The 23568-nt window shown below is 41.7% G+C and overlaps 1 protein-coding gene across 1 annotated transcript in view; it reads left to right on the top strand.

Moving 5' to 3' along the window:
• The window catches only part of ptpn9a (protein tyrosine phosphatase non-receptor type 9a), a 72691-nt gene that overhangs the window by 28690 nt on the left and 20433 nt on the right, over positions 1–23568 (top strand). Inside the window, exons 2-3 of the mRNA XM_084169243.1 lie at positions 12004–12147; positions 22429–22518. Coding sequence (XP_084025369.1) covers positions 12004–12147; positions 22429–22518 — 234 coding nt within the window. The remainder of the gene's footprint in view (positions 1–12003; positions 12148–22428; positions 22519–23568) is intronic.

Raw genomic sequence — 23568 nt, 5'->3', positions numbered from 1 at the left:
GCACAGATCTGGGGAAGGGTACCAAAACATTTCTGCAGCATTGAAGGTCCCCAAGAACACAGTGGCCTCCATCATTCTGAAATGGAAGAAGTTTGAACCACCAAGACTCTTCCTAGAGCTGGCCGCCCGGCCAAAATGAGCAATCTGGGGAGAAGGGCCTCCTGTAGCTCAGTTGGTAGAGCATGGCGCTTGCAACGCCAGGGTTGTGGGTTCGATTCCCACGGGGGGCCAGTATGAAAAATGTATGCATTCACTAACTGTAAGTCGCTCTGGATAAGAGCGTCTGCTAAATGACTAAAATGTGAAATGTAAGGGCGATGGTCACTCTGACAGAGCTCCAGAGTTCCTCTGTGGAGATGGGAGAACCTTCTAGAAGGACAACCATCTCTGCAGCAGTCCATCAATCAGGCCTTAATGGTAGAGTGGCCAGATGGAAGACACTCCTCAGTAAAAGGCACATGATAGCCCACTTGGTGTTTGCCAAAAGGCACCTAAAGGACTAAGACCATGAGAAACACAAGATTCTCTGGTCTGATGAAACCAAGATTGAAGTCTTTGGCCTGAATGCCAAGCGTCACGTCTGGAGGAACTCTGGCACCATCCCTACCGTGAAACGTGGCGGTAGCAGCATAATGCTTTTGGGATGTTTTTCAGCGGCAGGGAGACTAGTCAGGATCGAGGGAAAGATGAACAGAGCAAAGTACAGAGAGATCCTTGATGAAAACCTGCTCCAGAGTGCTCAGGGCCTTACACTGGGGCGAAGGTTCACCTTCCAACAGGACAACGACCCTAAGCACACAGCCAAGACAACGCAGGAGTGGCTTCGGGACAAGTCTCTGAATGTCCTTGAGTGGCCCAGCCAGAGCCCGGACTTAAATGGTTGACCTCCAATTTCATATGCTCCTATGAACTTCAGATAGTGGTGCTCATTGGTCCTTTTAGATGGAAATGCCCAGAGTCTTTCAGCAAATGGTACCCCACGTCCTCTCCTCAAGACCACATTACTGAATCCAGGCTCTGTCATAGCCGGCCGCGCCTGGGAGACCCATGGGGCGGCGCACAATTGGCCCAGCGTCGTCCAGGGTAGGGGAGGGAATGGCCGGCAGGGATGTAGCTCGGTTGGTAGAGCATGGCGTTTGCAAAGCCAGGGTTGTGGGTTCAATTCCCATGGGGGGCCAGTATAAAAAAGTAATAATAATGTATGCACTAACTGTAAGTCGCTCTGGATAAGAGCGTCTGCTAAATGACTAAAATGTAAATGTATAAGCAGTGAGAATGTGTATTTGGATCTGAGACAAAAACAATTGCAACATGAAGGGCTACATATCATTTTCTACTTATTAATTAATTATAATTATTAATATTAATATGCCATTTAGCAGACGCTTTTATCCAAAGCGACTTACAGTCATGCATGCATAATTTTTTTTGTGTACGGGTGGTCCCGGGGATCGAACCCACTACCTTGGCGTTACAAGCGCCGTGCTCTACCAGCTGAGCTACAGAGGACCACATTACACCATACTTCATCTTGTAAACTGGTGACCAGTTTTGAAGGAATAGCTTAAGTTGCAAACCAGACCTAGGAGCAAGAGCACTAGGTCTGGTGAGGATGTCAGATTCTCTTGGCCAGTAGAAAGGGGGAAGCGGAGGGGGTGTTTGGAGTTTGCTCAACTCTCCCAACAAGTCACGAGTTTGAGTAGGTGCGGCTTAAAATGCGGGCGGGAATTTTGCGGAATTAAATTGGTGTCAGAATTTAATAAAATCGTCAGTCATAAAGCAGGAAGTGTGTTGGTCGACCAGAATTATTATTTTGCAGAAAATAGTAATGTACATATAGTTTATAGAGTTAGAAAGTAGCTTACGTCAACTAATGGCTGTCTCTAGTCAGTGAGCCGCGAGCAAGCCAGAGCGTAGACTCGTTGCTAGGCAACTCAGACGCAGGCTGCAGGGAGAGAGAGGAGCAGCACGAAGCAGCTAACAGTTAAGCTAGCAACCAAAAAAGTTTCACAGCCTTTCTCTTATGTTCTACTGGTTTTCATATCAACTTTCTTTCGTTGTCCAGAAGCCAAAGGCACAAACAGATGTTCATCTCTTGTCACATGAAACGTCTCTCATCAGGTGCGTCTTTTAGAACAGTTTTTTCCCGCAAATTGCATTTTGGCAAATGTTTGAAAATGATGTATTCTATTCTCTGCTTCATTACAGTAGTTGCATGTTCAATAATATGAGAGGATAGGCGTGCTATTGTCGCATGTTATTTAAGCTCTTAATGAAAAATGTCCATTCCTTCCATGGCACTCATTTTACTGTTTGGAACTAATTTAACCGTTTGTTAACCGGTTAATGGGGTCGGCAACAAAATTGACCGAAATCTGCATCCCTAGTACACACCCCTTGACTTTCTCCACATTTTGTTGTGTTAAAGCGGAATTTAAAATGGATTAAATTGAGATAGTTGTTGTCACTGGCCTACACACAATACCCCCAAATGTCAAAGTGGAATTATGTTTTTCGAAATATTTACACAAAAAAAAAAAAATGTAAAGCTGAAATGTCTTGAATCAATAAGTATTCAAACCCTTTTGTTATGGTAAGCTTCCATAATGCTTAGGTCACATAAGTTGCATGGAATCACTCTGTGTTCAATAATAGTGTTTAACAGGATTTTTGAAAGACTACGTCATCTCTGTACCCCACACATACAATTATCTGTAAGGTAACTCAGTCGAGCAGTGAATTTCAAACACCGATTCAACCACAAAGACCAGGGAGGTTTTCCAATGCCTCGCAAAGAAGGGCACCTATTGGTAGATGGGTAAAAATAAAAAAAAAGACATTAAATGTCCCTTTGAGCATGGTGACGTTATTAATTCATTAATTAAAACAGTTAGAGTTTAATGGCTGTGATAGGAGAAAACTGAGGATGGATCAACAACATTGTAGTTACTCCACAATAATAACCTAAATGACAGAGTTAAAAGAAGGAAGCCTGTACAGAATACAAATATTCCAAAACATGCATCCTGTTTGCAATAACGTACTAAAGTAAAAATGCAAAACATTTAGCAAAGAAATTAACTTTATATCCTGAATACAAAGCGTTATGTTTGGGGCAAATCCAATAAAACACATTACTGAGTACCACTCCATATTTTTAAGCATAGTGGTGGCTGCATCATGTAATGGGAATGCTTGTAATCGCTAAGGACTGGGGAGTTTTTTAGGATAAAAAGGAAACGGAATGGAGCTAAGCACAGGCAAAATCCTAGAGAAACTTGTTTGTCTGCTTTCCAATAGACACTGGGAGACAAATTCACCTGTCAGCAGGAAAATTACTTAAAACACAAGGCCAAATCTACACTGGAGTTGCTTACCAAGAAGACGGTGAATGTTCCTGAGTGGCCGAGTTACAGTTTGGATTTAAATCTACTTGAAAATCTATGGCAAGACCTGAAAATTGTTGTCTAGCAATGATCAACAACCAATTTGACAGCGCTTGAATATTTATTTTAAAGAATAATGGGCAAATGTTGCACAATCCAGGTGTGGAAAGCTCTTAGAGACTTACACAGAAAGACTCACAGCTGTAATCGCTGCCAAAGGTGCTTCTACAAAGTATTGATTCAGGTGTGTGAATACTTATGAAAATGAGATATTTATCCATTTTGAATTCAGGCGGATTGTTTCCTGTAGTCCACAATCCGCTCCTTTTGTCTTGCTGACGTTGAGGGAGAGGTTGTTGAACTAGCACCACACTACCAGGTCACTGACCACCTCCCTATATGCTGACTCATTGTTGTCGGTGATCAGGCCTTCCACCGTCGTCATCAGCAAACGTAATGATTGTGTTGGAGTCGTGCGCGGCCACGCAGTTGTGGGTGAACAGGGAGTACAGGAGGAGACTAAAGACGCACCTCTAAGGGGCCGCCGTGTTGAGGGTCAGCGTGGCGGACAGGGCCTAAAATGTTATTTTTGTTCCACCAGCCGCTGTGTTAAGTAGATTTTAAAAATCTACCAGCCACTCAGATTTTTGAACCAGCCAAAGTATTTTTGTTCGCAATAATTACACTAACAAAACACAAAAAAACAGATGAGCATGCTTTGTAATGTTTCTAAAACAATAAATGTATAACTATTAAGAAATAGTGGTATATTGTTTAATTTCATATCGTTTTTTGTGACCAAAGTCTTTTAACCAAAATATCACAGATAAGACAAACATTTTCACCTGCCCCTTTAAGGGTGGGAGGTTACCGTGGTAACGCAACTCCAGTCATGTTTGTGCCAGTGAGATTGAGTGTCTGACTGGTAGCACATTGTCTTCTCTTCCCTAGCAGTTGAAACTCAAACATTGAAAAACTACCTAGCATTTGAATAAAACAATGTAAATAGCCAAGAAACACAAGGACAAAGTCTCACTTCAGTAGACTTTTGTTTCAAGTAAATTAGACCAACTTTTATGCCTGTACGCAGCGCTTCTAAAAATGTATCTTTCAACTCCTTCAGTGTTGCAGCGCAAGGTGGGATAGGCTATAGGATTTGTAGTTCTTTGACTTTGTGCGATCAATTTACCAGATATGAAACAAAATGGCAGAAATACTTTGAAAACAGCTACTGCAGAATTTGTTTTCCTATAAATGTGATCATACTTGACTATTTTTATTCACAAATGTGAGTGAAATGTTTGCACGGTGGAGCCCTGACCAACCGCAAATGTGGAAGGTGAAGTAGAAAATCTACCCACATTTGACAGGTGGAGGGTGTTCATTTTAGGCCTTTGTGGCGGATGTGTTGTTTCCTCCCCTCACCATCTGGGGGCAGCCTGTCAGGAAGTCCAGGATCCAGTTGCAGAGGGAGGTGTTAAGTCCCAGGGTCCTAAGCTTAGTGATGAGCTTGGAGGGCACTATGGTGTTGAACGCTAAGCTGTAGTCAATGAACAGCATTCTCGCATAGGTGTTCCTCTTGTCAAGGTGGGAGAGGGCAGTGTGGCGTGCAATAGAGATTGCATCATCTGTGGATCTGTGGATCTGTTGGGGCTGTATGCGAATTGGAGTGGGTCGAGGGTGTCTGGGATGATGGTGTTGATGTGAGCCATGACCAGCCTTTCAAAGCATTTCATGGCTACAGATGTGAGTGCTACGGGGTGATAGTCATTTACATAGGTTACCTTGGTGTTCATGGGCACAGGGACTATGGTGGTCTGCTTGAAACATGTAGGTATTACAGACTGGGTCAGGGAGAGGTTGAAAATGTCAGTAAAGACACTTGCCAGCTGGTCAGCACATGCTCTGAATACGCATCCTGGTAATCCGTCTGGCCCTGCGGCCTTGTGAATGTTAACCTGTTTAAAGGTCCTACTCACATTGGCTACGGAGAGTGAGATCACACAGTTGTCCGGAACAGCTGGTGCTCTCATGCATGGTTCAATGTTGCTTGCCTTCGAAGCGAGCATAGAAGGCATTTAGCTCGTCTGGTAGGCTCGCGTCACTTGGCAGCCCGTGGCTGAGTTTCCCTTTGTTATCCGGGATCGTTTGCAAGCCCTGCCACATCCGACGAGCGTCAGAGCCGGCGTAGTCAGATTCGATCTTAGTCCTGTATTGACACTTTGCCTGTTTGATGGCTCGTCGGAGGTCGTAACGGTATTTCTTATAAGTGCCCAGATTAGTGTCCCGCTCCTTGAAAGCGGCAGCTCTTTAGCTCAGTGTGGATGTTGCCTGTAATCCATGGCTTCTGGTCGTGATATACAGTCACTGTGGGGACGACGTCGTCGACGCACTTATTAATGAAGCCGTTGACTCCTCAATGTTATCGGATTAATCCCGGAGCATATTCCAGTCCTGTAGTTTAGCATCCGCTTAATCGGATCACTTCCATATTGAGCGCGTGACTGGTACTTCTTGTTTTGAGTTGTTGCTTGTAAGCAGGATTCAAGAGGATAGAGTTATGGTCAGATTTGCCAAAGGGAGGGTGAGGGAGAGCCTTTTATGTATTTATGTGTGTGGCATAAAGCTGATCTAGAGTTTTTTTTGCCTCTAGTTGCACAGGTGACATGTTGGTAAAACGGATTTTAGTTTCCCTGCATTAAAATCACCGGCCACGAGAAGCACTGCATCTGGATGTGCATTTTCTTGTTTGCTTATGGCCCTATACAGCTGGTTGAATCCGGTCTTAGTGCCAGCATCGGTTTGTGGCAGTAAATGGCGAGCTATGAAAAAAAATTGATAAACTCTGTTCGCAAATAGTAGGTATTCTAACTCCGGCGAGCAAAAACTAGAAACTTCCTTAACAACAGCTGGTGCGCGACCTCTAATGTTAACAAAGAGATGCTAGAACTTCTACAGACATGGAGCAATGGTACATTGTGGGAGGCATCCCATGTGTCTAGAGACGAATCTGACAATGTTGGTCTTTTACCCATAGTGGATGATAATTCCACCAATAACGATATTGAATAAATGTGATCAAAAAATGATATCTCATGCTTATCTGAACACATGCGGCCATTCTCATAATGTCGTTATTGTCACAATGTAAGAAATCAACAGTTGAAGCCTATTTCTTGGACATTTGCTCTTTTGGATGGCAATTTTCGTGCTGTAAAACAGTTTATCTGCAGATGTACCAGTATCGGAAGGTTTTGTTCCCCAAAAAATCGGAATCTGTATCGGACCCCAAAAAAACCATATAGTTCAGGCTCTAATATGAACTCGGTCACTGGTTCGAATAGCTTTCAGACTTGTGTTGAAATGGGCAGTCTCTCATGTCTACTCACTTGATATTGATCGCCTCTGGCCCTTGTTACAGCATATAGCCAGTCTCCCCTCTCCGTGTGAGCCAAAGATAACTTGCTGACGAATATGATCCTAACTACTACTGTCAGGTACAGTCACGTTTCTGAGCTTTCATTCGTCTGATAGCTGCTCTCTCTCCCTCAAGCCTGATATCTTAGCCTTTTAAGGAGAAGCAACAGACTCTGGGCAGAGCGTTTGGGAAGGCTGTGACCTCCTGTTCCTAGAGAAAGTAGTCGTTTTTGGTTTTCTGCCGAGAGAGCGAGATCCGTAAGAAAATGCCTTAGTGAGGACGGACACTCTGCTTTTATTACGGCATGTCTAAGCCAGCAGATCCACCATTTGAGGAACAGCATACTGAATTCCTCTAAGATATGTAAATATTTTCGTGTATCATCTTGATTCACAGAATTTGCCTGCGCCAGAACATTTTTCGTCGAAGTAGAACATTTTGTTTAGGCCTAATCCTCATGACGGCTATAAGCAGTAGCAAAGCAAACAGGCCCAGAACCTGGGTTGGTGACACACAGTGTCCATAGAATACTTTCTAGGAAGCCATTCATGCACTTAGTTCACCTGAATTAGAAAATGTACCTGTCTTGAAGTAACAGGTCAGTAATGGGTCCTACTCTTGGTGCAGGTTCAAGTGTGAACTGTGAAGTTTAAACGTTTGTTTGTGAACCAGAAAGTTATTCCAGAGGTAGGTTACTTTTCAATAGTTTATCCATGCACCTGTTTCTAATCCCTCAATAACATTGTAATTAATGGGCTGGATGTTGTCCTATGAACACAAAGTAGGCCTATGTGTGAGTCTACGAGAGCATATTCTGTGTCCTTGTATCACAATTTGTAGTGGTCTGGTATTGAATCCTGGTTGTTGGGCTCTTTTTAGATCATAAAGAATAGCATTCCTTCATCTTCTCTGGGAGTCCAGGCTTCCTGGTTGTATTTTGAGTAGAGCCAGACTGATATATCAGTTGACCGGTATTATCGGCCGATATTGGCCCATTTGTGTTGTCTTTTACCCGATATATCGTATCAGTTTTTATACAATCAATATTTATGTAGGATGACCCCAAAAATATTATGCTAATTAGAGCACTTTAAAATGTACTGATAATCTGATATTAGATATTGAGGCCCACCTCCTTTACTTAAACACCACCTGCAACTAGATTCAATGCTTTTTACATGAGATGTCTGAAAGAACCGGGCCAATATGATGACATTCTTGGATTTACCAGTTAAAATAATCGGATGATACACAGAAAAACAGAGCTCCGAATGAGAATGAAAGAACCACATGGTGAAAACAACAACAATACAGCCTCACGGTGAGAGTTCTTTTTTTCAACAATTATGTAATTACAAGTTGGCTTCCTCCTCAGCTTTTAGCTGTTTTAATAGTGCAGGAGACCCTGACACTCACCAGTTTGTCTTTGAAAGCCCGGGCTTTGCAAGAGGACGGTGGCATCCTGTGCTTTTTAGCTCTGCTCATCAGTAGCTTTTTGTATTCCTGAAGAGGCTGACTCGACTTCCCCCTCTCACTTGCTGGAGAAGTGGAACTCTTGCTCTGAGCATGAGCTTTCATTACCCCCCCCTCGGTCTTCTGTGACAGCTTGCTGGTGCTGCCTGGCTGGGCTCGCCAAAGAGAAAATGTCCGGAAGCCTTGAGGGAGGACGTAAACCTAGAGGGCGTGCACGCTTAGATTGGTCTCTTTACTAGTTGAAACATAATATAGTGGGGGTCTCTAGTGCCTTTTCACACTACTGTAGGTTTCACTACTGATTTTGTTTAATGGATCCCCATTTAGCTTTTGCAGAAATAGCAGCTACTCTTCCTGGGGTCCACAAAAAAACACAAAACATGACAAGTAACAAACACTGATAGTCCCACATGTAAAATACAACGATATACAAACAATACATCATAAAGAAAAATATATAGTGTTATGAAACCATTTTTGTCCAAATGTGTTTGTTGAATATTTTATTGAATGGATATAATGGGCCTGGTGTCTAGAGTGAAAGATGGCATGATATGAGGGACAGGAAATGAATGGTCCACCTTGACAGTCGCCCCCGGTCACCTCCCAGCTATTAGATATAGGGATGAACATTGTGTTGAAATTCTGAAATAACTCCCTGAACATCAGTTCAATATTGAAATCTAGCACCTAGGTAATGTTTTTTGTCATAGCATTCTTCTATAAAACATTATCTATGCACATCACTTTTTACTCTTTGAAAAACATTGTTGATTCAAATCTCTACTCAACCTTCATAAAGAACGCTTTTCAGAGTGCTGAAATGGAATTGTGTTCATAGTTATGTAATTGATCAATCAACATGGAAAAAAACAACATCGTCCCAGGCAGCGTTCATGTAGTATGATGCTACTGTAATCACTTAGGCCTATCTAAAGTACATTTTGCTTAACAAGGCGTGTGTCTGTCTGTCTTTGTGTTTGGTGTGCGCACATGGGTGTGTGTGAAATCTACATCCACAGGGCTTTACAGTGCAACCATTTTACTCGCATATACGCCTAAATGTTTTGCTGTGCGACCTGAAATGTTGCGCCTAAACAAATGAAGGATTCTAGCTGTATTACCTCAAATATTTTTCATTGTGCTCCCAAATTTCTCTGTGTGCTTAAATTTTTCAAATTAGGCGCACACATGCTCCTTGTAAAAAAAGGTTAGCGTAGAGCCCTGATCCATTTTTGTTTAAAACTGCCATTCCTTCAATCGCAAGTGCAAGAGGGCACATATTTTCTTGAAATTGATGCTGATGTTGCAATCTTGGATCTCAAGCCTCATTTTAACTGTAGCTATTCAACATGGGAGGACTGACTGCAAGTCAATGTTTTCTGCACACAAGCCCAATGTATTTGTTATGGCAGGTTTGATAGAGTCAGACCTTATGGAATCCAAGTTGTTCTGATTTAGATTAATAGACCAGCACTTTTCACCCAACAGCTACAGTGAGGGGAAAAAAGTATTTGATCCCCTGCTGATTTTGTACGTTTGCCCACTGACAAAGAAATGATCAGTCTATAATTTTAATGGTAGGTTTATTTGAACAGTGAGAGACAGAATAACAACAAAAAAATCCAGAAAAACGCATGTCAAAAATGTTATAAATTGATTTGCATTTTAATGAGGGAAATAAGTATTTGACCCCCTCTCAATCAGAAAGATTTCTGGCTCCCAGGTGTCTTTTATACAGGTAACGACCTGAGATTAGGAGCACACTCTTAAAGGGAGTGCTCCTAATCTCAGTTTGTTACCTGTATAAAAGACACCTGTCCACAGAAGCAATCAATCAATCAGATTCCAAACTCTCCACCATGGCCAAGATCAAAGAGCTCTCCAAGGATGTCAGGGACAAGATTGTAGACCTACACAATGCTGTAATGGGCTACAAGACCATCGCCAAGCAGCTTGGTGAGAAGGTGACAACAGTTGGTGTGATTATTCGCAAATGGAAGAAACACAAAAGAACTGTCAATCTCCCTCTGCCTGGGGCTCCATGCAAGATCTCACCTCGTGGAGTTGCAATGATCATGAGAATGGTGAGGAATCAGTCCAGAACTACATGGGAGGATCTTGTCAATGATCTCAAGGCAGCTGGGACCATAGTCACCAAGAAAACAATTGGTAACACACTATGCCGTGAAGGACTAAAATCCTGCAGCGCCCGCAAGGTCCCCCTGCTCAAGAAAGCACATATACAGGGCCATCTGAAGTTTGCCAGTGAACATCTGAATGATTCAGAGGAGAACTGGGTGAAAGTGTTGTGGTCAGATGAGACCAAAATCGAGCTCTTTGGCATCAACTCAACTCACCGTGTTTGGAGGAGGAGGAAAGCTGCCTATGACCCCAAGAACACCATCCCCATCGTCCAACATGGAGGTGGAAACATTATGCTTTGGGGGTGTTTTTCTGCTAAGGGGACAGGACAACTTCACCGCATCAAAGGGACGATGGACGGGGCCATGTACCGTCAAATCTTGGGTGAAAAACTCCTTCCCTCAGCCAGGGCATTGAAAATGGGTCGTGGATGGGTATTCCAGCATGACAATGACCCAAAACACACAGCCAAGGCAACAAAGGAGTGGCTCAAGAAGAAGCACATTAAGGTCCTGGAGTGGCCTAGCCAGTCTCCAGACCTTAATCCCATAGAAAATCTGTGGAGGGAGCTGAAGGTTTGAGTTGCCAAACGTCATCCTCAAAATCTTAATGACTTGGAGAAGATCTGCAAAGAGGAGTGGAACAAAATCCCTCCTGAGATGTGTGCAAACCTGGTGGCCAACTACAAGAAACGTCTGACCTCTGTGATTGCCAACAAGGGTTTTGCCACCAAGTACTAAGTCATGTTTTGCAGAGGGGTCAAATACTTATTTCCCTCATTTAAAATGCAAATACATTTATAACATTTTTGACATGCGTTTTTCAGGATTTTTTTGTTGTTATTCTGTCTCTCACTGTTCAAATAAACCTACCATTCAAATTATAGACTGATCATGTCTTTGTCAGTGGGCAAACGTACAAAATCAGCAGGGGATCAAATACTTGTGTTGGAAGTACAGAAATGTGGAAGCACAAAGTGCTTCTGTACCTACAATTTTGAACCTCATTTTTTGTTGGTATCGTACATTTTTTGCACAGCCGAGTTAAGTCTCCTCTCCGCCTCGACACCCTTTCCTAAATAAACCTACATAGTCCCACCTCTACCATGAGATACACAGGAGGTTGGTGGCACCTTAATTAGGAGGACAGGCTCATAGTAATGGCTGGAACGGAATAAATTGAATGGTTTCCCTGTAGCTCAGTTGGTAGAGCATGGCGCTTGCAATGGTAGGGTTGTGGGTTCGTTTCCCACGGGGGGCCAGTATGAAAATGCATGCACTCACTAACTGTAAGTCGCTCTGGATAAGAGCGTCTGCTAAATGACTAAAATGTAAATGTGAAATGTTTCCATGGGTTTGATACCATTCCATTTACTCCATTCCAGACATTATTATGAGCCTTCTTACCCTCAGTAGCCTCCTGTGATGAGATAGTATTTCATGTCATAGAAAGGTCATACATACACCAACACCTTAGGATGTATCATGTTAAACCCGAGTTTCACTTATTCTAGTCTCTTTAATTTCTCCATGGAGTGAGTACATAGTGTGTGACCACATCTCTCTGTGTGTGTTCTTTTAGGCTACCAAGCAGTTTCTGGAGGAAATCAACAAGTGGACCACACAGCATGGAGTGTCCCCTCTGTCCTGGGAAGTGGCTGTCAAGTTCCTCATGGCGCGCAAGTTCGACGTGCTCAGAGCCATCGAGCTCTTCCACAGCTACAGGGTGGGTGTGTGTGTGTGTGTGTGGTGCCAGTGGTGGCTGGTAACTTGTGAAGTTGGGAGGATGATTATTTTGAACTAAACTTTTTAGGAGGGTTAATTTTATTTAAAATGTTTTATTTTTCCTACATTTTGAGGGGGACCATCCTCTTCCTCCCTGGAAGAGCCTCTTCTGGCCACATGCAGGTGTATGTTTCCGGTCGTGTGTATGTGTACATGTCGGCATGCAAGCATGTTTGTGGAGTGATAACACAACCAAATTGCACATTTTTCTTTTTCAGTCTACACTATTTTTAACAAGCCATGGACACATTTGCTGAAAACAAAATGGCCAAAGTAGATTCACCAGAAAATCCAGTCCAGACGCACACACACACACACACACACACACACACACTGGTCCCCTACACACACAACACATGCTTTCTGCAGAAAGATTTACCTGTATTGTCAATAAGCTCATGGGGGAACGTGACATTACAAGCACTACCCATTCCACTCCTAAGGCTTGGCAGACTTTTGAAAAATGAATTAACTTTCCCTCTGGGGAAAAATAGATGAGTTCATCTATTTTTAAAGGGTGACTGCACTTCCTGATTTGGCCTTGTTTTTCATCAATGCTTATTAAGACATGCTAGCGGCCATGACTAAAGGGAAACGAGTTGTCTTGGGGGTATGGTTTGATGTGGGTGTTTCTTGGGTGTGTCTTTGCCATTCAATCAAAACAAACACGGGCAGTAGTGAGCACAGCCAGGTAAAGTAAGCTAAGCTAGCTTTGCTATGGAGAGATCGAAGTTTGGAAGTTGAGGACTTCTCTCATCCTGACTGACTCGCCATCTCAAGATGGTCAGCTAATTAAGTTCTATGTGTAGGCTAAAGCCTGCTCTGACCTTGTGTTTTAAGCAAGCTGACAGCAGCTAGAAAGCATAGCTTGGTGATAGTTGCAGCTGGCTGATATTTCTGGTAAATCAGTTATAGCAAGATAGCCAGTGTTTCGAATGTGTTTCATAAGACACTCGTTCTACAACACCTTGCTACGAAAGTAGCTTGCAACTTAGTTTCAACGTTTCATCACGTCATGTAAATAATTTACATGTTACTGTGGAAACTGTATGAACTGCGAGTTGAATGACCGCGGGTCTTCAGGCAGCTCAGCTGTCCTACAACACAATATTCAATAACTGGCTAGTTTTGTCCCGTCTCTCCTTATGTCCGCTGTTAGATCTTTCCCGGGAGACAAATTCCAGAACTACTAATATCCGTACAACAGGTGTAGGCTACATGTGGACATTGCACAAAACATCGCCCAGCTTGTGTGTAGATACATTTCTCAACTAAAAATGGATGTGTGTTCATGTTACAAAGACCAAACATTTGATGGTGTAAATATCATATTGATGTGCTTTACTTGACACCTAGTGTCATAACACTTTATGACTTGGTCGTAACCATGTCATAATATGTCATAACAGCTGACATAACCTGTCATAATATGGTCATAACACTGTCATGACACACATTATGCCTGTTGTGACATATGGTGTTATTTTATGGCTGGTTATGACACCTACATAAGTGTCAACCTACCACACAAGGCAAAACATTATATTACACCATAGCCTACTTGTCAATAGTATTTTTATGTTATATCACATTTTCTGAAATTGACCATAGTAAATTATTATTGTAATCCTGCACACATTGCTGTCAGACATGCACCTACCCCAATGCTTTGTTGCTGATGACTGGGATGCAAGAGAAGATTTCAGAAGTATAACAAGACACCCCCTGATGCAAATGAGATGAATGCTACCACTATTCATGGCTTTATTATGTGTGCCTGCGTCAGCCACATAGGCTACAGAAAAATAGCCATGCATCCCATGTATTTTGCCAGGCAATGTCGACATTATTCTCACATACAGTACTTTAGAATGTAATCATAAATTGAATATCAATGCATTGGCAAGACCTAAAAAAATGCATTATTCTTAAAGTGGTAATGGCCTACTTTTTTTAAACACTTTGCATGCTTTTTGGGGGGAGGGGGGTTCTACTGTATATTACGCCCTATATGTACAATTATATAAATTATACAATTGTATAACACTGAGGCCCTTCAATTACAATTAAGTGTTTTGAAAAGTCCCTGAAAGTCCTTGAATTTGACTTGCCAATGTCTGTATGAACCCTGCTTAAAGGATGTATAGTCCTAGACCTATGTTGTTGTATAGGTGGAGTTATGGGCTAATTTGCATATTCAGTGCATTCGGAAAGTATTCAGACCGCTTGACTTTTTCCGCATCACAGCCTTATTCTAAAATGGATTAAATACACATTTTTCCTCATCAATCTACACACAATTTTTACATATTTGTTGAAAATAAAACACAGATACCTTATTTACATAAGTATTCAGACCCTTTGCTATGAGACTAAAAATTGAGCTCAGGTGCATCCTGTTTCCATTGATCATCCTTGAGATGTTTCTACAACTTGATTGGATTCCACCTGTGGTAAATTCAATTGATTGGACATGATTTGGAAAGGCACACACCTGTCTATATAAGGTCTCACAGTTGACAGTACATGTCAGAGCAAAAACCAAGCCATGAGGTCGAAGGAATTGTCTGTAAAGATCAGAGACAAGATTGTGTCGAGGCACAGATCTGAAGAAGGGTGGGTACCAACAAATTTCTGCAGCATTGAAGGTCCCCAAGAACACAGTGGCCTCCGTCATTCTGAAATGGAAGAAGATTGGAACCACCAAGACACTTTGGCCACCCGGCCAAAAAAAGCAATTGGGGGAGAAGGGCCTTGGTCAGGGAGGTGACCAAGAACCCGATGGTCTCTCTGACAGAGCTTCAGAGTTCCTCTGTGGAGATGGGAGAACCTTCAAGAAGGACAACAATCTCTGCAGCACTCCACCAATAAGGCCTTTATGGTAGAGTGGCCAGATGGAAGCCACTCCTCAGTAAAAGGCACATGACAGTCCACTTGGCGTTTGACAAAAGGCACCTAAAGGGTTCTCCGACCCATGAGAAAAAATATTCTCTGGTCTGATGAAACCAAGATTGAACTCTTTGGCCTGAATGCCAAGCGTCACGTCTGGAGGAAACCTGGCACCATCCCTATGGTGAAGCATGGTGGTGGCAGCATCATGCTGTGGGGATGTTTTTCAGCGGCAGGGACTGGGAGACTAGTCAGGATCGAGGAAAAGATGAACGGCGCAAAGTGCAGAGGTCCTTGATTTAAAAAAAACTGCTCCAGAGCGCTCAGGACCTCAGACTGGGGCAAAGGTATACCTTCCAACAGGACAACGACCCTAAGCACACAGCCAAGACAACACAGCAGTGGCTTCGCGACAAGTCCCAATGTCCTTGAGTGGCCCAGCCAGAGCCCAGACTTGAACCCGATCTAATATCTCTGGAGAGACATGGAAATAGCTGTGCAGCAACACTCCCAATCCAACCTGACAGAGCTTGAATGAGAGAAACTCCCCAAATACAGGTGTGCCAAGCATGTAGCGTCATACCCAAGAAGCCTTGAGGCTGTAATCGCTGCCAAAGGTGCTTCAACAAAGTACTGAGTAAAGGGTCTGAATACTTATGTAAATGGAGTATTTCTGTTTTGCTAAACTTTCTAAAAACCTGTTTTTGCTTTGTCATTATGGGGTATTGTCTGTAGATTGATGAAGGGAAAAAAACAATTTAATCCATGGGTATGCTTGTCATCGGCAAGGACTAAGGAGTTTTTTAGGATTAAAAACTAAATGGACCTAAGCACAAGCAAAATCCTAGAGGAAAAAGTGGTTCAGTCTGCTTTCCAACAGACCCTGGGAGACAAATTCACCTTTCAGCAGGACAATAGCCTAAAACACAAGGCCAAATATACACTGGAGTTGCTTACCAAGACGACATTGAATGTTCATGAGTGGCCTAGTACGTTTTTTAAAAACTTAAATTGGCTTGAAAATCTATGTCAAGACTTGAAAATAGTTGTCTAGCAATGGTCAACAACCAACTTGACAGAGCTTGAAGAATTGTTTTAAGAATAATGTGCAAATATTGTACAATCCAGGTGTTCAAAGCTCTTACAGACTTTCCCAGAAAGATTCACTGCTGTAAACGCTGCCGAAGGTGATTCTAACATGTATTGACTTTTCTTTTTCATTAGTTTTTTTAACAAATTCCACTTTGACATTACAGAGTATTTTGTGTAGATTGTTGACAAAAAAAGGACAATTTAAATCAATTTGAATCCTACCTTGTAACACATCTAAATGTGGAAATAGTCAAGGGATGTGAGTACTTTCTGAAGGCACTGTATCTACTTAGCTAATGTACTCACCAACACCAGTGGTTTGACAGTTTACAGGCAGCAGAAGTGACCGTGTTGCATGTAATCCATTCCAATCCTGGCCATCTGGCAATATTATTGAAATGCATTGCAAGTTAGCACCAACTTTATGGAAGCCCATTTTCACTCCCATTTGCGCGTTGCACCCATAAGCAGACTTGACAACAAATATCCAAATGACAGCTTGGGCGGACCACAAGGTGTTGTCTCTGGGCAATTGGGCATCATTTGGCAAAAGTGGACATGAAAGTAATCCATACCCAACTCTCCAGTAAATCGTGACGAACTCTCAAAACTCAGTTTTGGATGAGACTGACTTAATGACCAAAATGATCCTATTTACACTTTGTAGTACATTTTGACACTAATTTGTTTCTGACTCATATCGATGCCACATAGGTTAAAACCAAATAAATTGGTTCTAAGGGGCGGTTGACCTTTAAGTAATCCTCTATTTGGATGGTGCTGTGTTTAGTCACTGTGTGGACAAAGTGCTCTTTAACTGTTGAACACAAAATGGGACTTAGCCGTTCCAATCCACCACAGCAAATGGAAAGTTCCCAAACGTCTTGTTCTCCCTCTAATTGCCTGAATAGCAGCAGGACGTGGCTAGATTTTGCTGCCTCCATTAAGTCACTTTATCAGAGGTTTTTGTTATTTGAGTGGTGGTTGATTTCAAGGCCTGAATAATCTTGCCTCATTTATGAAAAACACCCTATAAACCCTTTCAGTTTGAGTGAAAGGTGTTTGAAATGCCCATGTTTTACCTCTGCTTGAATGAAGAAGTGTGTGGTGGTTTGAGCGTGAGCTGTGTTTGCGTAGCTGACATGACACCATTTTTTTTTTTTGTCCATGAAGGCAAACGCAAATATAACTTCATTTGGTTCAAATTGTGACCTACAAGTAACTGCCAAAATAAAGGAAACACTTGAGTAAATGAGGGATACAAAGTATATTGAAAGCAGGTGCTTCCACACAGATGTGGTTCCTGAGTTAATTAAGCAATTAACATCCCATCATGCTTAGGGTCATGTATGAAAATGCTGGACAGGCCATGTCTATGACCCCATAGGATGACAATGCCCTCATCCACAGGGCACAAGTGGTCATTGAATGGTTTGATGAGCATGAAAACGATGTAAACCATATGCTATGGCTGTCTGTCACCAGATCTCAACCCAATTTAACACTTTTATAGGAGATTCTGGAGCGGTGCCTTAAACAGCTTTTTCCACCACCATCAACAAAACACCAAATGATGGTATTTCTTGTGGAATAATGGTGTCACATTCCTCCGATAAGAGTTCCAGATACTTGTAGAATCAATGCCAAGGTGCATTGAAGCGGTTCTGGCTCGTGGTGGTCCAACGCCCTATTAAGACGCTTTAAGTTGGAGTTTCCTTTATTTTGGCAGTTACCTGTATTACTAAAAGCTTTTTTTTTTTTTTTTTTACTTGGATTATGAGTAAATTCATGCAGTGCAATATTAGTTTTCTTACAATTTTGAACCAAACTGGGTAATTGTCCAATGGTAAAGACTGTCCCAGGTAAGGTTGTGGAACTTTGAACTTAAGTAAATTAATGAAAACAGGAATAAAATTCCCTTCACCTACTCTTGTACTTATGACACAGAAGTCTATTTCAAGAAACCGTATTCCCCAAGTCCATTCATGATATTTCCAAATAATTCTGATTGATTACATTTTGTCCCTAAAATCAATGTCCACATTGTGTGACACAATTCTTTGATTAAACAACGAGCCAGCATTTGGGCAAAAACAATATACTTTTTATTTAGACCTTTTTTGGAAGTACATACCGTGTGTAATGGCAGTAATGATGATAGTTGCTCTGTGAAACTCCATATTTTGGTGAGTACCGTATGTATTTTGACATAACGTTTGCAGAGCTGGTTAATGGGACTTTGAATTGAAGGATCATGGGCGTCAGAGGAGATCTTGTCATATTCATAGTCTCCTCAAGCCCAGGTACTGGTTCAGGGTGCCGGCAATAAATAAAAGGGGAAAAAAGTGTTTTCTTTAACTAAATTAAAAAATAAAGTGGCACTCCAGTCTCCTTTTCACCTCATTTAACACCTGATTGCTGCTGCCTATTGAAATCACTGGCCACTTTAAGAAATGGAACACTAGTCACTTTAATAATGTTTACATATCTTGCACTACTCATCTCATATGTATATACTGCATCCTATTCTATAATATTCTACTGTATCTTAGTCTTGTCCATATATGTATAGATTCTTAAATCCCATTCCTAACTAGTTTTGTGTGTATTGGGTATATGTTGTGAAATTGTTAGATATTACTTGTTAGATATTACTGTACTGTCGGAGCTAGAAGCACAAGCATTTCGCTACACCTTCTATAACATCTGCTAAACACGTGTATGTGACAAATAAAATGTGATTTGATTTACTTAACAAGTAAAGTCATGACATAGCATGGGGGGTTTCCTCTTTTGTCTGTTGCGCCTCAATTGTTCCTCAAGCAAAGGGGGAGGCTGATGACATCACTGATTTCCCATCGGAACCACTCCTTGAATGCCCTACTCTTTTGAAGTTTGCAGTTGTCAACAAAACACTATTTTGCTCAAAACTAATTTTTTTACCCTTGAGTGTGTGAACTTTACTGTATTTATACTTGGGATAATCGCTTTTCAACAGTAAAAGTAAAAAAAATCGCTGCAGGATGTATGAGGCAGGGAACATCATAATACACAAGTAAACTAAAGGTTTTTGTCAACTTACTGTGAATTTTACTCAAAATGTAATGGGGAGACACTTGGTTTATATTAGCATTAATTATGTCACACCAGAGGAAAATGCAAGGCTCTAATGCATGAAATGGTTAATTAAACTGGACAAAACATTTTAAACACAGATGGCCACGAACCATTTGGAATTACATTTTAGAGTAAATATTTTTTCCACTTGTTTTGGCCATATGGCAACTACCCATTTTGTACTCACTGAAAGTGTGCTTTGTGTGCACTCACTAAATATTGAATGCTACTTTGCCCCTTAGGGCCACTGTAGTATATTGTCCCACATATTAATTCTATGGTGACCCCTCTTATAAATGTAAGCATGTTATGTAATACATCAAAGTCCTTTGTCCACGGGTATCCAATTATTTGCCACGGTAGTCCATTCAAGCCTCTTGCTTCGCTCAAGGTAAAGGCGTTCTAGTCACTTGGGCAGGTAGTTCTATGGAACTGTTGATGTACTGTAGTGTAGCCTACAAGGTTTAATTCACAGCTTCCCACAGGCATTTATAGCTTATCTGCTTGGATATCACGGTATCTCTGTAATATGATACATCCTAGCACTGAAGCAATACATCCTGAAGCTCATCCGTCAGAAATGTATTTTTTTCATCTAAACTTCCCTGTAATCACATGATGGGTGAAAGCACTGTTGCTGGTAGGCCTCAGCCATATATTGCCTTCATCCTTCCAGCCTTTGATCAGATCAGTACAGATGAAGGAAAGGATAGTCACTGAAGAGTTCTGAGACACACTATGTCTGGGATGGGGGAATGCGGTCCTGTTTTGGAGGAGGCAATATTTTTGCTCCGGCCCAGCACTTACACACCCGATTCAACTAATCGAGGTCTTAATCGAAGACTGATTAGCTTATCATTTGAATCAGTTGTGTTGGTGCTGGGCTGGAACAGAAGAAGACTTTTGCTCCGGCTTTTGCTCTAACACACCTGATTGGACTGATAGTAGCGGCCTACATTGAAGATGTAGGTGGATTTTGATCATTTTTAAACACGTGTGTTAGTGCTGTACTGGAACAAAAGCATGCACACACTGCGACCCGAACACCTGTGTAGTGGATGCATGTTGTACTGTACGCCTCACAGGCCTGATGTTCCCTTAACTCTTCTTTTCTCATGTCCAGGAGACGCGTCTGAAAGAGGGCACTGTATCTACTTAGCTAATGTACTCACCAACACCAGTGGTTTGACAGTTTACAGGCAGCAGAAGTGTAAATAAAAGGGGAAAAATGTGTTTTCTTTAACTAAATTAAAAAATAAAGTGGCACTCCAGTCTCCTTTTCACCTCATTTAACACCTGATTGCTGCTGCCTATTGAAATCACTGGCCACTTTAAGAAATGGAACACTAGTCACTTTAATAATGTTTACATATCTTGCACTACTCATCTCATATGTATATACTGCATCCTATTCTATAATATTCTACTGTATCTTAGTCTTGTCCATATATGTATAGATTCTTAAATCCCATTCCTAACTAGTTTTGTGTGTATTGGGTATATGTTGTGAAATTGTTAGATATTACTTGTTAGATATTACTGTACTGTCGGAGCTAGAAGCACAAGCATTTCGCTACACCTTCTATAACATCTGCTAAACACGTGTATGTGACAAATAAAATGTGATTTGATTTACTTAACAAGTAAAGTCATGACATAGCATGGGGGGTTTCCTCTTTTGTCTGTTGCGCCTCAATTGTTCCTCAAGCAAAGGGGGAGGCTGATGACATCACTGATTTCCCATCGGAACCACTCCTTGAATGCCCTACTCTTTGAAGTTTGCAGTTGTCAACAAAACACTATTTTGCTCAAAACTAATTTTTTTACCCTTGAGTGTGTGAACTTTACTGTATTTATACTTGGGATAATCGCTTTTCAACAGTAAAAGTAAAAAAAATCGCTGCAGGATGTATGAGGCAGGGAACATCATAATACACAAGTAAACTAAAGGTTTTTGTCAACTTACTGTGAATTTTACTCAAAATGTAATGGGGAGACACTTGGTTTATATTAGCATTAATTATGTCACACCAGAGGAAAATGCAAGGCTCTAATGCATGAAATGGTTAATTAAACTGGACAAAACATTTTAAACACAGATGGCCACGAACCATTTGGAATTACATTTTAGAGTAAATATTTTTTCCACTTGTTTTGGCCATATGGCAACTACCCATTTTGTACTCACTGAAAGTGTGCTTTGTGTGCACTCACTAAATATTGAATGCTACTTTGCCCCTTAGGGCCACTGTAGTATATTGTCCCACATATTAATTCTATGGTGACCCCTCTTATAAATGTAAGCATGTTATGTAATACATCAAAGTCCTTTGTCCACGGGTATCCAATTATTTGCCACGGTAGTCCATTCAAGCCTCTTGCTTCGCTCAAGGTAAAGGCGTTCTAGTCACTTGGGCAGGTAGTTCTATGGAACTGTTGATGTACTGTAGTGTAGCCTACAAGGTTTAATTCACAGCTTCCCACAGGCATTTATAGCTTATCTGCTTGGATATCACGGTATCTCTGTAATATGATACATCCTAGCACTGAAGCAATACATCCTGAAGCTCATCCGTCAGAAATGTATTTTTTTCATCTAAACTTCCCTGTAATCACATGATGGGTGAAAGCACTGTTGCTGGTAGGCCTCAGCCATATATTGCCTTCATCCTTCCAGCCTTTGATCAGATCAGTACAGATGAAGGAAAGGATAGTCACTGAAGAGTTCTGAGACACACTATGTCTGGGATGGGGGAATGCGGTCCTGTTTTGGAGGAGGCAATATTTTTGCTCCGGCCCAGCACTTACACACCCGATTCAACTAATCGAGGTCTTAATCGAAGACTGATTAGCTTATCATTTGAATCAGTTGTGTTGGTGCTGGGCTGGAACAGAAGAAGACTTTTGCTCCGGCTTTTGCTCTAACACACCTGATTGGACTGATAGTAGCGGCCTACATTGAAGATGTAGGTGGATTTTGATCATTTTTAAACACGTGTGTTAGTGCTGTACTGGAACAAAAGCATGCACACACTGCGACCCGAACACCTGTGTAGTGGATGCATGTTGTACTGTACGCCTCACAGGCCTGATGTTCCCTTAACTCTTCTTTTCTCATGTCCAGGAGACGCGTCTGAAAGAGGGCATCGTCAAGCTACAGCCCCAGGAGGAACCTCTGCGCTCAGAACTGCTCAGTGGAAAGTTCACTGTGCTGGTGAGTCTAATAGTTTCACGTTTTAATGTCACGTACACAAGTACAGTGAAATGCACGACTGTAAGTCGCTTTGGATAAAAGCGTCTGCTAAATGGCTTATTATTATTATTATTATTATAAATGCCTTTATTGCAAGCTCTAACCCCAACAATTCAGTAATCAAGAACAATGTTATTCTAAAAAATAAGGTAGAACAGAAACACACAAGCCTCCTGTAGCTCAGTTGGTAGAGCATGGCGCTTGCAACGCCAGGGTTGTGGGTTCGATTCCCACGGGGGGCCAGTATGAAAAATGTATGCACTCACTAAAACTGTAAGTCGCTCTGGATAAGAGCGTCTGTTAAATGACAAAAAAAAAATTAAAATAAAAATAAGAACACGATTAAGTAAGTAAGCATACTATATACAGGGTCAGTTCCAGTACCATATTTACAATGTGCAGGGATACTGGATTGTTAGAGGTAGATACTGTATGTATAGGGGTAAGGTGACTAGGCATCAGGATATATGATTAACAGAGTAGCAGCAGCGTATATGATGATTGTATGTGAGTGGGTGTGTGTAGAGTCAGTATAAATGTACAGTATGTGCATAATTATGTGTGTGTGTGAGCAAATGATAGAGTGAGTGTTTGTATGTGTGTTGGAGTATCAGTGGGCGTAGTGTGTTGGGCCCTGTGAGTGTGCATAGGGACGGTGTCAAAATAAGAATAAAATACAAAAGTCAACTCTGATAGTCTGTGTAGAAATTTTGTTAGCTATTTAGCAGTCTTATGGCATGGGGATCGAAGCTGTTCAGGAGCCTGTTGGTGTCAGACTTGATGCACCAGTATCACTTGCCATGCGGAAGCAGAGAGAACAGTCTATGGCTTGGGTGGTTGGAGTCTTTAATGATTTTCCAGGCCTTCCTTTCACACCACCTGATTGTCCGCACCACCCTCTCTAGTGCCATGCGATCGAGGGCGGTGCTATTTCCATACCAAGCAATGGCTTATACGGATAGGGCTAAATTAAAATGTTTCTTACAGAATAAATATGGAAAGCATATGCAT

Source organism: Coregonus lavaretus, assembly GCF_964263955.1.
Source record: "Coregonus lavaretus genome assembly, chromosome: 9".
Lineage (NCBI taxonomy): Eukaryota > Metazoa > Chordata > Actinopteri > Salmoniformes > Salmonidae > Coregonus > Coregonus lavaretus.
The sequence above is the reverse complement of the archived record's forward strand: the minus strand, read 5'-3'. Positions and strand labels throughout refer to the sequence as shown.